At 38.6% G+C, this 16,136-nt stretch overlaps 1 protein-coding gene across 5 annotated transcripts in view; it reads right to left on the bottom strand.

Moving 5' to 3' along the window:
• Nucleotides 1-2,967: 2,967 nt before the first annotated feature.
• LOC123828492 (zinc finger protein 177-like) overlaps nt 2,968-16,136 on the bottom strand; it is a 32,079-nt gene continuing 18,910 nt past the window's right edge. For 4 of the 5 annotated variants that reach the window (XM_045853525.1, XM_045853529.1, XM_045853527.1 and 1 more), the window contains 5 exons: nt 9,365-9,436; nt 8,634-8,760; nt 8,091-8,201; nt 7,520-7,608; nt 2,968-6,962 (listed from right to left, as the gene is read on the bottom strand). In XM_045853525.1, coding sequence (XP_045709481.1) covers nt 5,847-6,962; nt 7,520-7,608; nt 8,091-8,201; nt 8,634-8,760; nt 9,365-9,436 — 1,515 coding nt within the window. In that variant the 3' untranslated portion in view covers nt 2,968-5,846. The remainder of the gene's footprint in view (nt 6,963-7,519; nt 7,609-8,090; nt 8,202-8,633; nt 8,761-9,364; nt 9,437-16,136) is intronic. The other variant, XM_045853530.1, reaches the window with a different exon arrangement.

The following is a 16,136-nucleotide window of genomic DNA, read 5'->3' as shown; positions in this document are numbered from 1 at the left end:
ATAATGATCTCTGAGGGTTATCCATGTGGAAAATATGTATCAGTATTTTGTTCCTGATAACTGCAGAATAGTATTCTGATATATGGTTGTACCACATTTTTTTTATCCATTTACCAGCTGATAGCTGTTTGTGCATTCCAGTTTAGGTTATTATGAAAAATAACATTATGAACATTTGAATATACATCTCCGTTGACCTGTGTCTTCATTTCTTTGGGGTACATAATTTGAAGTATAATTACTGGGTCATATGGTAAATTTATGTTTAATTTTTAAGAAATTACCAAACTGAGAAAAGGATACACAAGGACATAGGGAACAAGACCATATGGAGACACAGGCAGAGACTGAAGTAATGCAGCCATAAGCCAAGGAATGCCAAAGACTGCCTACAACCACCAGAAGCTGGAAGAAAGGTGGGGGCAGATTTTCCCTCAGAGCCATCAGTGGGAGCCAACCCTGTCGACACCCTGATTTCAGACTTCTTGCCTCCTAAATTGTTAGAGAATAAAGTTCTGTTATTTTAAACTAAAAAAAGAAACTCACCAAACTGTTTTTGAACATGGCAGTGCCATTTTACATGCCCACCAGCAATGAATGAAGGGGTCTGTTTTTTCACATCTTCACCAATACTTGGGATTAAGAAACAACTTCTAATAGGAGACTATACTTAAGCATTGAGTAACACATAATCAGTAGGAATTTAACTGGAGAATGGATTTGGGTAGGAAGGAGAGAGGACAGGAGAGTAGAAATTAGAGGAAGAAGGAACTACATACACATAAACATGGAGATATTCAATAGTAAGACATTTCAAGAGAATATTTGGAACTTATGACTAAGTTACTAGAAATAAGCCTAGATATGTAGGTGTAAGACAGACTATTGAGTGTCTAACTTGACATATTAACACTTCTAAAAGCAACTGAGCATGAGAGCCATGTTGTAACAATAGGTATAATATGAAAAATTTAGGGTTGGTATGAGTGTGTCAAACTGAAGGCAGAGGGGACAGTTAGGAGGCTGTTGAAGTATTCCATGGGAGAGACGATGGGAACCTGCCTAGCCAGTGGCAATAAGACAGATTTTGCAAGAGAGGCATATAGTTTTCTATTGCTGCTATAACAAATGGCCACAAGTCCAGTGGCTTAAAATGACACAAAGTTATCTTACAACTTTGGAAGTAAGAAGTCTAATGTATTAGCAGGGCTGCTTTTCTTCTGGAGGCTCTAGAGAAGAATCTATGTCTTTGCATTTTCTGAATTCTAGAGATCTCTTGCATTCATTAGCTTGTGATGTCTTCCTCCATCCTCAAATTCAACAGTATAACATTTTAAAATCTCTCTCTAGCCCTCTTGACTTCCTGTTATAAGGATCCTTGTAATTACACTGAGGTCACCCAGGTAGCTCAGGAATATCTCCCTGTCTGAAGATACTTAATCACATCTGCAAAGTGCCTTTTGCCATCCAAGGTAACATATTCAAATATTCTAGAGATTAGTATGTGGACATCTTTGGGAGGGTATTATTCAACCTGTGACAAAAGATATATGTGATACAGAATTTGCCAACAATTGATTCATAAGTCTTGAGCTGATTTTCATTGAGCATGTCCATCTCATGATACTGACTCACATAATGATGAGGCTGCACGAGACATGTGTGCTTTGAGGGCAAGTGACAGGAAAGAGAACCTAGTCCATTTGAACCTAGGTGAGCAGAGACTCAGCTGTATACAGGCACCACTCAACACAGAGGCTGAAACACTAGGAGGATTTCCTTTCAGATGATCAGCTTTATATTCTCAGACTGGTTACCTCTACATAAAAAGAGACATGGAAAACAGTAGCTCTCATTACTCACATTAGGTAGCTTCACTACTTAACAGAAACTAGATTTATTTAAGCTCCTATATGTTAAAAAAAACTTAGAAAAAGAATGTAATTGGTATAGGTATATCTTCTTCCCCTGCTGGCCAATCAACTATGGCCAGGAGACAATGTGACTGGTGGCCCCTTCAGAACCACATTTGTTTATTCAATTTATCGAGCCTATTTTTACTATTTACTATGTGTCAGTCATTATTTTAGGCTCAACTACCACAGGATTCAGAGGATCAGGGATATGGGTAAAAGCAGGTTGTCATATTTAAAATGGTGGTCTTCATAAACCTCATTGAGAACCTCATTTGTGAAGATGGTGAATGATTTAGGTGAGTGTATATCTGGGGAAACAGTGCCACAGGCAGAGGGTGAGATTAATACAAATACTCTAAGGTGGGAGGTTGTCTGAGGGCAATGTGGCTGGAGCAGAGCCAGTGAAGTGGGGCATATTAGCTAAGAGGGGTATCGGGTCAACGTGTGAGGTTTTCTCTGCCACTGAAGGACTTTTGCTTTCATTGACTGAGTAGATTGAGGAGTCATTGAAGGGGTTTGAGCAGACACATGACATGATCTGACTTAGGACTTCAAAAAATCACTGTGGCTGCTGGGTATGGCATGGATTGTAAGGTGTGAGGCAGCCTGCTTGGAGCTGACTTATGCCATCCCAGTGTGATATATATAGCTAGGGCCAGGGTGGGGATAGCAGTGTAAGGGTTGAGAAGTCATCATTAGGGCTATATCTTGAAGGTAGAGGCAAGAGGATTTGTTGTCAGTCAGGATTGGGTGTCAGAGAAAGAGAGAAGCCAAGAATGTCTCCAGGATTTGGGGCCTGTGCAACTGGAAGGACAGAATTGCCTCCACTTCTGAGACAGGGAGTGCTGAGAATGGAGAAAATTGGGAAGGAAAGAGAACTTTAGAATGTTCTCTTTGAAATGTCCAAATTGAGATATTCCAAATTGAGAAATATTATAAGGTTCTGCTTATATTAGATAACTAGAATAGTCAAATTCATTACACAGAAAGGTTAATCTAGATTATCAGTGAATGTGTGGAGAGGAAAATGGGGAGTCAGTGTTTAATGGATACAGATTTTTATTTGGGGAAGATTAAAAATATCTGGAGATCAATGGTGGTGATAATTATAAAACACTATATAATTGTAAAACACTATAAAGCGACAGAACTATGCACTTAAAAACAGTTAAAATGCCCTGGCTGGAGTGGCTCAGTGGATTGAGCACCAGACTGCGACGCAGGGGGTCAGGAGTTCAAACTCAGTTAGGGCACATGCCTGGGTTGTGGGCCAGGTCCCCAGGGGTGGCACGTGGAAGGCAACCACACATTGATGTTTTTCTCCCTCTCTTTCTCCCTCCTTTCCCCTCTTTCCAAAAATAAATAAATAAATTTATTTGGTAAATTTTAGGTTATGTATATTTTACCACAATAAAAAATATGGAGATGTTTGACATCCCAGTGGAATCTGCAGTTTGTGATACAGTCTGTACTGGAGGCAAAAACTGGAGGGTCATAGACATATAAATACAGAAGGAACAAGTGTGAATATGAAGGAGAACTATAGACAGACCCCTGGGGTGCTCTGGGAGAGGAGTCACCCATAAAGAGCCTGGGCAGGAGAGACCAGTGATGTGGCAGGAAACTAGGAGAGCTGGTGTTCCAAAATCTAAGTAGAGAAAGTTTATCAATGAAGATACTAGCAATTTTCAAGAAGAAAATTTCAAGAAGAAAGGTGTGACCCCTTCTGAGGTACACGTCCTTCCAGAAAGAGCCAGAGCTGTGCACTGAGAATATCGAGACCACCTGGCCAGAGGAACCCTAGATTTTGTTGAACTCCAAGAGCCTCCACTTCTTATTTACACATGAACTTTCCAATCCGCTGCCCACAGCCAATCCTCAGGAGTGACACTTCTTGTTGATTCTGCACCTATCCCACAGCTGACCCAGCACTGAAGTAGATTTATCCATATTAGCATTTTGAACGTTGGATCTCTCTCTCTAGATAAAGAAATACATTTCTGGGGAAGAACTATTTGAGGATAAGTTGTGTGGACCCTGAGAAAAGAGATACCTACGAAGAAGGGCCTCTGGTGCCTTAACTGGCCTTAAATTAAAAAAAAAAAAAGAGCCTAGCAGCTGTTTCTAAACGGCCTCAGACACAAACTGCACTCCATGGAGAAGCCTGCACTGAACTGCCTTCCTGCACTGTGTTTCTGCCATCTGAGCCAGCCCATATAGAGGAGTTCCTGGAATCCTGTTTCAACCAATGGGACTGAGGCTTCCCTGTCCAACTGGATCTGTGTAGCCAAAACCCTATCAACATCTTCACCAACCAATCAGGAGGATGCTTTTTGGATCAATTAAACTGCTAGGATTTGGAGTCATCATCTGCATGAAGATGAACCAATCACAGACCAGGAGCAGGGACTTCTGTCTATTTAAGTCAGCTCCCCTCTGCTTCTGAGAGTGCACTTTCCCATTCCATGGAAGACAAGGCTACATTTCCCTGGCTGAAGCTAAAACAGAAAATGTCTCACTGGAGCAGAGCAGAGCAGAGCAGAGCAGCATGGAGCCAGAGAAGGGGAATTAGACCAGAGCAGAACAGAGCTGCCTAGCCAAAGAGGAACCTTACCCCAAGGCCTCTTCACAGCCACAGTTATGCTGCTTTGTAATTGAACTATATCACTATTAAGCTGTTTCACAGTTGTGCTGTATCACAATTCAGCTGTTTTGCACTGAATAAAGTCTCTTTCTTCATTGTAGCCCAAATTAGGGATTCATACCAGTGTAACTGGTGCCAATGACCATTGGTTAATCAGGAGATAGTTTGTGATGACACAGATTTAACAAACAGAGTAAGATTTATCCATCAGATAAATCTATTATACCAGACAGTTACAGAATACATGTTGTTTTCAACCATACTTGTAGGATCCATAAAACCTGGTTACATATGAGACCTATCAATTGAGACTAAAATCCCTTGGAACAGAACCTTTCTATAAGACAGGTTTAGACCAGTTTGGAGTTTATTTTTCATGTTACATGAAACCCAGAAATAAGCAACCCAGGGTTGGTACAGCCAAATAATACTGTATGTCCCTGCTGTGTAATTGGTAGCCTATGAGTCATCTTTTTGGTTTCTTTTCTGAGGAAGAAGAAGAGATAAGATAAAGGAAAAATGGTAAAGAGAAAATGCCAGATGAGATGCTCCCCTTTCTTTAAAAGCCACATGCAGTGACCTCTCACTGTTTCTTATTGGACAGGACTGTGGGCTCATTGGCACTCATAGCTGCAATGAAAGCTAGGAGATAAGTCCTTAAAAAACTCTCCACACTGTCAACTTGAACACAGTTGTAATTGTTACTTTAAGAAAGGAAGGGCAATGACTTAAAGTGACTTACTGTAAGTCACTGCAGTCACAAATGGCAATGGATTTTGGGACAGTACCTTGTTGTATCTGACACATTAGGCCACAAAGCAAATCTCCAATAATTTTCTGTCTGAATTTATGCCATTTAGAATCTATATCATGAAGGACATATATTCAGTGCACAATGCAATTAAATTACAAATGTGTAACTAAAATAGGCAGAGTCTGCACATTAAAAAACACATTTCTAAATAATCTATATGTCCAAGACACTTTGATGAAAAGTAGACAATATTTAGTACTAAGTTACAATGAAAACTTTATCAAAACTTTTATGATATAAATCAAGGGAAATTTAGAGTGCCACACTACATTTAATACTCATCAATTGATGAGTTGTCAAACTTTAAGGATGAAACACTCACCAATAAAGATAATCACAGAGCTCTAACACTTACAAGATTGGCCAGTATAATATGTCTTTCAACATTGGTCACCAAAGGTTTCTCTACAGCGTGAGTTCTAAACTGCGGAGTGAGGTGTGAAGGACCTCTTAAGGCTAGCCTGTAGACATTTCATTCATATAGCTTTGGCCCTGTATGTATTCGGTTGTGCATTATAAGGTTAGTGCTGGTGCTGAATGCTTTTCCACAATGAACACATTTATAGGGCTTTTCCCCTGTGTGAGTCCTCACATGGACCCTCAGGCAAGAGGAATTCCTAAAGGCCTTCCCACAGTCTTTACATTCATAGGTTTTCTCTCCAGTGTGCGTCCTCTTGTGCACAATAAGGTAAGAGCCTGTGCTGAAGGATTTTCCACACTGATTACACTCATAAGGCTTCTCTCCAGTGTGAGAGCGTTGATGTTTCTTAAGGGATGACTGATCAATAAAGGCCTTTCCACAGTCACTGCACTCATAGGGCTTCTCTCCAGTGTGGGTTCTCACGTGTTTTTGCAGGGATGAGGGCACAGTGAAAGCCTTGCCACATTCCTTACAGTCATAGGGTTTTTCTCCAGTGTGTGTTCTTCTGTGCACATTAAGATGAGAGCTCTGGCTGAAGAATTTTCCACAATGATCACACTCATAAGGTTTCTCTCCAGTGTGTGATCTCACGTGTTTCTTGAGGGAAGAATGAAAAATGAAGATTTTCCCACAGTCACTACATTGAAAAGGTTTCTCTCCAGTGGGAGGTCTCACACATGGTCCCTGAAGGGACCAGGGGCCCGTGAAAACCTTCTCCTGTTCGTTATGTTTTGAGCTTTCTTCCACAGTACACAATTTCTCATGCACACTGTGGGAAGATCTTTTTCCACAGTCACTGCAGTCATAGAGTCTCTCTCCAGTAGGTTTTTGCACACGCACCAAAAAGGAATGCTGTAAACTGAGAAACGCAAGACACTGATTATACTCATAAGGTCTCTCTCCAGTGGGAGTTCTGAAGTGCTCCCTAAGGGAGGCCTCTTGATTGAAAGCTTTGCCACAATCATTAAAGTCAAGAGTTTTCTCTTTGGTGCAAGTATTAACATGACTCTGAAGAGTTAAGGAACAGCCAAAGTCTTTCCCATATTCTTTGTATTTGCAGCATTTTTCTCCCTTGTGATATCTTGTACCAATAAGGGGACAGTTCTTTCTGAAGAATTTTCTACCGTGATCAGATTCCAAGGGTTTCTCACCAGGGCAAGTTGTTGCCTGTTGAATAAGGAATAAGAGGTGACCTAAGGCCTTTTTACTTTCATTACACTTATGAGAATTCTTTGCCATGTGGAATCTGCCACATATAGTAAATACATTATTATGACTGACATTTTTACCAGTTTTAGGGCATATGTGCAATTTTTGCCCTATTGATTTTTTCAAATTGAACGAGTTGAGTGCTTTCCAAGGCCCCATTGTATTCATACCTATCAAAGGGCATCATCCTAAATACAGAGTTTTTGTAATTGTAAGGCATAAATGAATTATGTATTAAATACTTAATAACAAAAATCACATTTAAGTAAATGCCTATTCTTTGGTATTCTCTGTGAAGTTGCTTACTGTGAGGCAGCAAATGTTGAGGTCAGATTGGAGATTTCTCCGATTTTGTGAGATTCATAAAGTCTTTACTGAGATAGCTTTTTGATGAGTGAATGTCACTTGCCTCAACTGTCTCCCCTTGTGTGGGTGCTGCTGCTGTTTTAATTTATTGAAATTCACAGACTTTTCCTGTTATAAAAAAAACAGATATTATCTCTAGTGAATCTTACCATTTTTATGCCATTGGAAGTCTTTTCCCCAGCAACATCCTGCATAGGAATTACATGTTTTGGTTTAAGTTGAGTAGCCGAGTCTGAAACTGAAGGAGGAAAATTTTTGTAACTACGGGGAAAAAAAAGCAGGGATGAAAGAAATAAGAAGGCAGGCACCCTATAGATATGTTTTCAAATAATAACACTAAATACAGAAAAAATGTGAAAGAGTCATGACCAGGGTCACTATTTTAGGGACTTGTTCCTATGACAGTAACAAGCAATGGAAATGGGAAATATTTTACTCAGAATGGATTCTGGAGACTTGAAACAATAAGAGAGGGTGTTAAAGCAAAGTAGGGTGAACTGAACAAAACATATTCAAGGAAATATGAAATTGAAAGAGGAATTAAAAGTCTTTCTCTGAGACCAAATAAAAAGTGAATGAATGGAGAGATGGTGAAAGAAGGCAAGCTCACATAATGGCCTCAGCCTCTGTTTCCCACACCTACATTCCCAAATATACCACCCCTCACCCACTATGGCTGCTCCACACAATGAGTCCTTTCTGCCTGGTGTTCATGTTCACCTGAACAGGAGATTTGGAGATCTGGCTCAACTTGGAGATTTCTTCTCTCTTCCGTCCTCAGCTCTTCCTGTTCTACTTCAGTTACCAGACTGTGTTTGCAGAGATGATATCCTGCCCATGGGAAAAGACATGTGATTTTGGGGCACGGTGAAGAAGGCAAGAAATGTTTCTATAAACCTGATTTCAACACTCTGGTGTGAAGTAGACAGGCAAGTGCAACTTTAGGAGCAGCAAACAGATTAGATCAAAGATCTTTCACAGGGTCCCAAAACAACCACCCACATTCCATGTCCCACATGGATTGACCCTTGAAATCCAAGGCCAAGATCAGATAGATATACAATGCAAATTACCTAAATCTTGTAATGGGAGAGAAAATAAAATCAGTGCATTTTCATGGGAAGACATGAGACTGCCCCACAAGGGCAGGGGCCATCCATTTTGTGTTCATCACATATTGTTATTCCTTTCAGAGATCCTGGAACACACTATGTGATAAACCATGTACTGCGTGAGAAAATGAAGAAATCAGGCCAACCTTACCCACGGAGGCCACATTCCTCAAGGTCTCCATCATCACATCTCTGTACAGGATTTTCTGAGCAAGGCTCAGCAGTGCCCACTCCTCTGGGGAGAAGTCCACTGCCACTTCCTCAAAGGTCACCAAGTCCTAAAACATCACACACATTCTGGCTCAGCCAAGGACCATCTCTAACACTGAAGTGGGAGAATGGGAGGGTGAGGCTTCCAGGGCTGGGGAAGGAGACTCAGTGCACAGGAAGCTGAGATAGGCTTCAAAGGCCTCTCACTGTCTTCCCCAAGGCTCAGTTCTTAGAACTTTCCTCTTTCACTCTAACCCCCTAGGCCATCTCATTCAGGCTCATGATTTGAGCAGCTTTTCTAACACACAGTTGACCCAACATTTCCACACCTAGGTTCAGGATCCAGTACAGACTGAGTATACAATGGGATGAAAAAGCATATTTAGAAAATAAATAATTTTCCCAGTGAAAAATCTTTCTTTCCTTCATTGCACCCTGCAGAATATGAAACTAATACTCAACCTGGAGGATTGTCTGGAAAAACATATAACTAATATAACAGTAATAGAAGGCTTTCCTAAGGCATTCTCTCTCTCATTCTAAGAAGCCCAGAGAACTGGGGAAGCCTGAGGCTGGCCCAGTAGGGCTGTGAAGCTGTGGGTCATGGGCAACAGATGTGTTCTTTGGGAAGAGCAATGCCTGTTTTTGGAAGGAGAGTAACTTCTCATATACCTGTGACCAAGTTGTCAGCAATTCCGCATCCATTCTGCCTCCTCTGTGACTCCCTGCTGACCAGGCAGACTTCTGAGCATGCAGAGCCAGAGAAAAAGAAAGGAGCCATAAAAGTCTCATCCTGACAGATGTTCAACACCTACAGACCTGTGAGCTTCCTTACATAGCTTCAGAGTAACCACTACACTTGCACATCAACAGTTCACTCAACATTTTATCTCCCTATCCAAGAACAATTAGGAATTGGGAATAGAACGTATGTACTTATTTTTTTCTTTTTAAATTTTTTCTAAACTGAACCACAGGAAACCTAGAGTCAATAACAACTCAAGAGCAATGAGCCCTAAGCCTCTCTAGTGCCAACATGCTCCTAAATGCCATCTGCCTGTGAGAGAAACTAGGACTCATTTGGGAAATAGCTGAGTCCAGTGTAGAACAGTAAATATGTACGATGATCCTGGAACATCTTATACCAGAAAGCAAGGAGCTTATCAAAGGTTGATGGGGTTGTGTCAGAAAGACCTTAAAAGGGCTCCCCTGGCTTTGGATGGAACAATTTAATACAGAATAATGCCTGAAGTCAATTGAAATGTATTAAATGTAAAACAAAATCATGAGTTTGTAATGATACTAAAAAAAAAGACCCTCAATGATTACTAGTGAAGGTGGCCAGGATAGCAAGTCATTATTCTGAAAATTCATAAAAGGAGAAGAATCAAGCATGTCTCACTCCTCCTTTAGGAAGAGTATTTTATCATTATCAAAAGTTGTGATAAGGGAAAATTTTCCTTTATAGAAGAACCATAGAAGCTTTATTAGAAGCTTCATTTATTATGAAGAAAATGCTAGAATTGGAAAGTCACCATTCTGCAGCCAGTAATGAATGAGTGGATCTAGGCGACAACAATCAATGGCTACTAAAATATTAGGTGAGAAGTGAATAGTGATGTTTATTTTCACCTTAAATTTTTTTTATTTTTGACTTTGAGGGGAGGTGGGGGACAGAGAGAAGGCAGGGAGAGAGAGAGAGAGGGAGATTTATTTGTTGTTCCACTTATTTATGCATTCACTGGTTGATTCTTGTATGTGCCTCGATAGGGGACTGACCCTGCAACCTTGCATATTGGGATGACACTAATAAACTGAGCTACCTGGCCAGGGCTGTTTTCAACTTTGAATATGAAAAAATTTCAACTTAAAGAAAAGCTGTAAGAATAGGGAGAATATGATCAGCTTCCACAAACTCTTTACATGACCATTCATAACTCTGTAGGGGCTACTGAGAGGACTCTCCTTAAAAGGAAACTACAGATGTCATGACCCTTTTTACTACATCCTTGAGAATGTCAGAGGAACTTGAGCATTCTTGAACATAACCACAATAATGACGATCAGGAACACTTAACATGGGTTTAATATTATTGTCTACCACACAGCCCTTATGCAGAATTTCATGAACTGGCCCAATAATGTAACTTTATAGCAATCACTTTTTAAATTTCTCACTTAGCTGATGTTCTCAAACTATGTTTCTGGACTCTTCTCTAATCTAGACCAAGCCCTCAGCCTTTAATCATCTTTGAAGATTTGAAAGTCCAGGCCAAATTATTTTATAGACTGTGCCTTAGTTTTGGCTTAGCTGATGTTTTCTTGGATTAGATTTGTCAAGTACATTTTTGCGTGAAGTTTTAGATAACTGGTGTGTATCCTCAGCATATCACTTCATTAAGCATTGATGCTGGTTTGTCTCATTATTGATGGTAACTTCAATCACTTGGTTAAAGTGGTATGAACCAGGATTTTCCATTAAGTTACACTTTTTCCTTTTGTAATGAATAAGGAATCCCATTAATTAGGTGATAATTTGAGACTATATAAATAAGATGAAGAATTTTATAAATGAAAGGTCAAGCTAATACCAGCATCAACTGATAAATCTTAACATGAAAAAAGAGGCATCTGGATATCATGTGAGTTCTGATTTGATTTGAGGAGAAACAGCACCAGCTATTTAAAAAAATCTGACAAATCCCTTAATCTAATTAACTGCTTAGAGAGGAAGGGGAAGAGGAGAGACTCAGACGCATTAAACAACACCTGGGCATACAATTAGCCAACCTAGTATGGGGTAGAAAGAGAATGGGGGAATTATCACTAAGACACATAACTATCCACTGCAACGTGTGTACCTTAAATCTTGATTCCAACAACACCAACTGTAAAAACACATTTTGAAGACATTCGGAGTGAAATGAATACAGAGAGGGCATTATGTGATACTGGTAAGGAGAAAAGCAGCCCCTGACATCCAGTTATGTCTGGGTGTTCTGTTCAATATAAACAATTTCACAACAGCAACAGCAGACAAGGCCACTGTGTGACCATGAAATATTAAGGGAAAAACAAGGCCACTCTGTAATCATGTCTGAACACAGGCAAAACATAAGCATCTAGGCCTCAAAGAGGACTGAAACAGCTGTCCTCCTTTTGTGGGTAACGCAAATGACTGCTGCTTGTTTATCAATGACACCTTTAGCTTCAGTCTAGTTTTCTTCCCTTCTAGGTAAACTTTGCTAAGATACCCAATCATCCAATTACCCTTGCTTTCTGACATCCAACCCAGAACCTTCTCCCAAAACCAACTAACAGGCCCACATCCTTTAATTCTTTCCTCACATGCTTTTCCTGAGATGTCTCACCATTCACCATGGTATATGTTCTGCCTGTTGCAATGAGGAATAAACCCAACTTGTTTAACTATAAGTGTGCCCCTGGTGGTCTTTGGCTAAAGGTCATTGATAATATCAAGAAGTTTTGTTAATTTTGGCAGGGGTGGGGGGCGGCTGTGTGATCACAGTATTGTGATAATGCTAGAAACTTCTGTTAAATGTTTATTTTATTAATGGATTATCTCCCATGTCTCTTCCTCTGTAACAGTTCTCCTTCTTAGCACCAAACTGAGTCATGCTGGTTGTATCCTTGTGATGTCCTCTTCTTTACAGATACAACTCAAATTATGAATGAAGTGATATGATGTCAGATATTTGTTTTAGCATACTCCAGGAAAATAAAACTCAATTATAATAGTAAGCAAGGGGAAGAACAGATGTATTAAGAATGGTGGGATATTGGGTAATCACTGAAGCTGGGTGTTAAGTACAGAGAGGTTTTATCATAGTACTCTCTACTCCTGAGTATGTTTGCAAATCCATAATTACAAGTTTTAGAGAAAGAAAACCTTCCATACAGAAGAAGAGGGCAACAAAATGTACTGTCTAGGCCTTGGCATCAGATATAGTAGAAAAAGAAAATTTAGGTTTCAATCCAAATTCACATTATTCATGTAGTCCAAAGAATCTCAAGAGAATACTTTCAGTTACAGAGGTTCTTAGGTGGCACTGCCCTCAGGCAATTGCTGTGAACAAGTAGACTTATCTCTGGGAAATTTAACTTCAAATCAGGCCTCAAAGAATTCCCACATACAAAGTTTGAAGTAAATTAGGAGGTCACTGTTAATAAAATTATCCAACACAAATATACAATGTACTGTGAATAAGAAGCAACCAAAATACAGGCAGCAGGAAAAAGAAAAACACTGCAGATATTAGACTTTTTAGACATGGAATATAAGAAACTATACTTAACATGCTTAAAGAAATTAAGAGCAACTTGGATGCTCATGGAATAAGACATAATAAAAATGATCAGGCGATTTTGAAAAACAAGCATGATTATTAGAAATTAAAAATATACTCATTAAAGTTAGAAACTCGATTCAAGGATTAACCGTCAGATTAGAATTTGTTAGCACCATTTGATAGGAAATTAACTAAGATTTCCTAGAATTAGTAAAGGACATTAACCTTTGGATCCTAAGATGAATGAAGAAAAAGAAATCCACACCTAGATTCATTCTAGGATTTTCTTTCTTGGTGTTTGATTCCCCCCTCCCCCAACAATCTTAAAAGCAGTCAGGGAAAAGTTACAAGTCACCTAAAAGTAAAAAATGAGTTAGTAGCTCACTTCTCAAGAGCAACACTGGATGTCTGAAGAAAGCAGAACAAAACCTCAGGGTGCTGAGAAAAAAATAACCATCAACCCAGAATTCTAAATCCAGTTTAAGTATCTTCTTCAGGTTTACAAATGAATTTATGAAATGAAACCTGAACCTAATCAAGCTTCTAGACTATTAATTAATACTATTAATAGGAAATACAGAGATTAATTACCAAGTTAAACAACACAAAGAACCAGTAATCAGCCCAATGCAAAATGTAGGGTATTTTAAGGACAATGACTTGGTATCTCCAGTAAGTGAATAGATTTTTTAAGAAGGACATAAAACAGAAATTTATAAGAGATATGTTAAAAACAAAACAAAACAATGTGGGGGACCCTGTTAGGATTCTGATTTGAATAAACTAAGTGTAAAAAGATATAAAAAGATATTCTGGAGACAAGCAGCCCCTAATAACTCACTGCCTGGACAGATTCCTTAAAGAAAAAACAAAACAAAAACAAAATGTAAGAAAATTTTAAATTGTTTATATTTCCCCACAGAGAAAACACCTGGCTCAGTAGTTTTAAAAGTCAGTTCTGCTATTCAAAAAGAATTCTAATCTGATTCAAAATCTCCCAGGGATTAGACACATTTATGAAGATTCTGGCTACTTAAACTAGACTTCAATGTACTCAGTCACATATGTTTGCATATTACTAAATATTAGTAGAGGTAATAATATCTGTGTAATCTATCAGGCAAGAATTAGGTATTTGGCCCTGGCTGGGTAGCTCAGTTGGTTAGAGTATCATCCCAACATTCCAAGTTTGCAGGTTCAATCCCCTGTCATGGCATATACAAGAAGCAACCAATGCCTAGAATGCCAAGAATGCCTAAATAAGCAGAACAACAAATTGATGTTTCTCTCTCTCCCTCTCTCTAAAATCAATGAAAAAAGATTAAGGTATCTGGAAGGTTTTATTTAATTAGCCTTCCTACAAAACATTAGAATGCCCATAATCCCAAACCTCATGTTTGCATTGTGAGTATTCTATTACACCACCATGACAGAGGCAAACAAACCAGTTTGACTTATCAAAGGGATTACCTTGATTAAGAGTATAAATGGGATGGAATGCTCTTTGAGCCTGGTATAATGCTGCTATCAAACATAACACAGGCATCACAAGAAAACAAAATGATAGGTAAATCTCTTTAACAGACATAGATACAAATAAATACAGGCTGGGGCAAAAGTAGGTTTACAAAACACAGTGAGTACACAAAACACAGTTTATTGTTGTATTATTATTTATTAATTATTATATTATTTTCTATAGGAACAACTGTAAACCTACTTTTGCCCTTCCCTGTATTCTAAAGAAAATCAGTCCAGACCAAATGCTGAAAAAATGAGAAAAATAATAAATGCAAGGTGTATTAGAACATCAGTATCACTTGTTTCATTAATAGAGCAAAGTAAAAAACTGTATGATCACCTCAATGATAAGAGTAAAAATGTTTGATAAAACCCAACACTGCATCATGACAAAAATAATCTTAGCCAACTCACTAAAAACCAAATCCAAAATTGGCAAAATAATATTTTCCTTAAGAAAATACAAATGACCATCAAACAAATGAAAGATGGCTATCATTAACTACAAGAGAAATACAAACCAAAACCACAATGAGACAGTACTTCATACCTATTTTGATGGTTATAATAAAAAAGACAAATAACAAGTGTTGGTGAGGATGTGGAGAAATCAGAACTCATATTTTCCTGATGGAAATGTATAATGGTGCAGCTACCTTAAAACAGTCTGCACTTCATTACATGGCTAAATATGGATTTATCATATGAATGAGCCATTCCATGCCTAGGTATATATCCAAGAAAAATGAAAACATAAGTCCACACAAAAACTTGTATAGAATGCTCGCAGCAGCCATTATTTATAACATTCATAAACTGGAAATAACCCACATATCCATCCAATAACGAGTGAATAAATAAAATGTATCTATACAATGGACTATATTTGGCCATAAAAAGGAATTATGTACTGTCAAATGGCACAATGTAGATGTACCTTGAAAACCTTATACTAAATGAACAAAACCAGTAACAAACACATTGTATGATTCTATTTATATGAAATGTTTAGATGGACAAATCTATAAAGACAAAAAGTAGGTTGGTTGTTGCCTAGGTCTGGGGAGTAGGAAAGAATGGGGAGAGACTGCTAATGGGTATGGGGTTTCTTTTGCAGGTAACAAAGATGTTCTAACATTAGATTGTGATGGTTGCACCACTCTGGGAGCATACTGAAACCCACTGAATTGTATACTTTAAATTGATGCAGTATATGTGAATTATATCTCAATAAACCTATTATAAAAATAATCTTAGTAAACAAGGAACTGAAGGGAATGCCTTTAATCTGAAATTGTATCCAAAACGTAGAGCAAATACCTAATTTATTGGTTGCAAACCCAAGGCCTTTATTTTGAGACATGGAAAAAGACAAGGGTGGCTCCTGCTACTAAATTGTAGAAGTTGTAGCCAGTAAAGCAAATTGGTAAGGGGAGGAGAGACAAGGGTAAGGAGGCATAATAGTTTCTAGGACTGTAGGGAAAGAATTAACTTGCCATTACTTACAGATGACATGACTATATGTAAACGCTCAAAAGAATCTAAGGATAAACTATTTGAAATTTAAGAGAACTGTAGCATGCCAGACACGAGGTATACATTGTGAAGGCTCA

The sequence above is a fragment of the Phyllostomus hastatus genome, unplaced genomic scaffold, assembly GCF_019186645.2.
Source record: "Phyllostomus hastatus isolate PE091 unplaced genomic scaffold, TTU_PhHast_1.1 phas_contig_98, whole genome shotgun sequence".
NCBI classification, from domain to species: Eukaryota; Metazoa; Chordata; class Mammalia; order Chiroptera; family Phyllostomidae; genus Phyllostomus; species Phyllostomus hastatus.
This window is presented reverse-complemented; position numbering and strand designations above follow the sequence as displayed.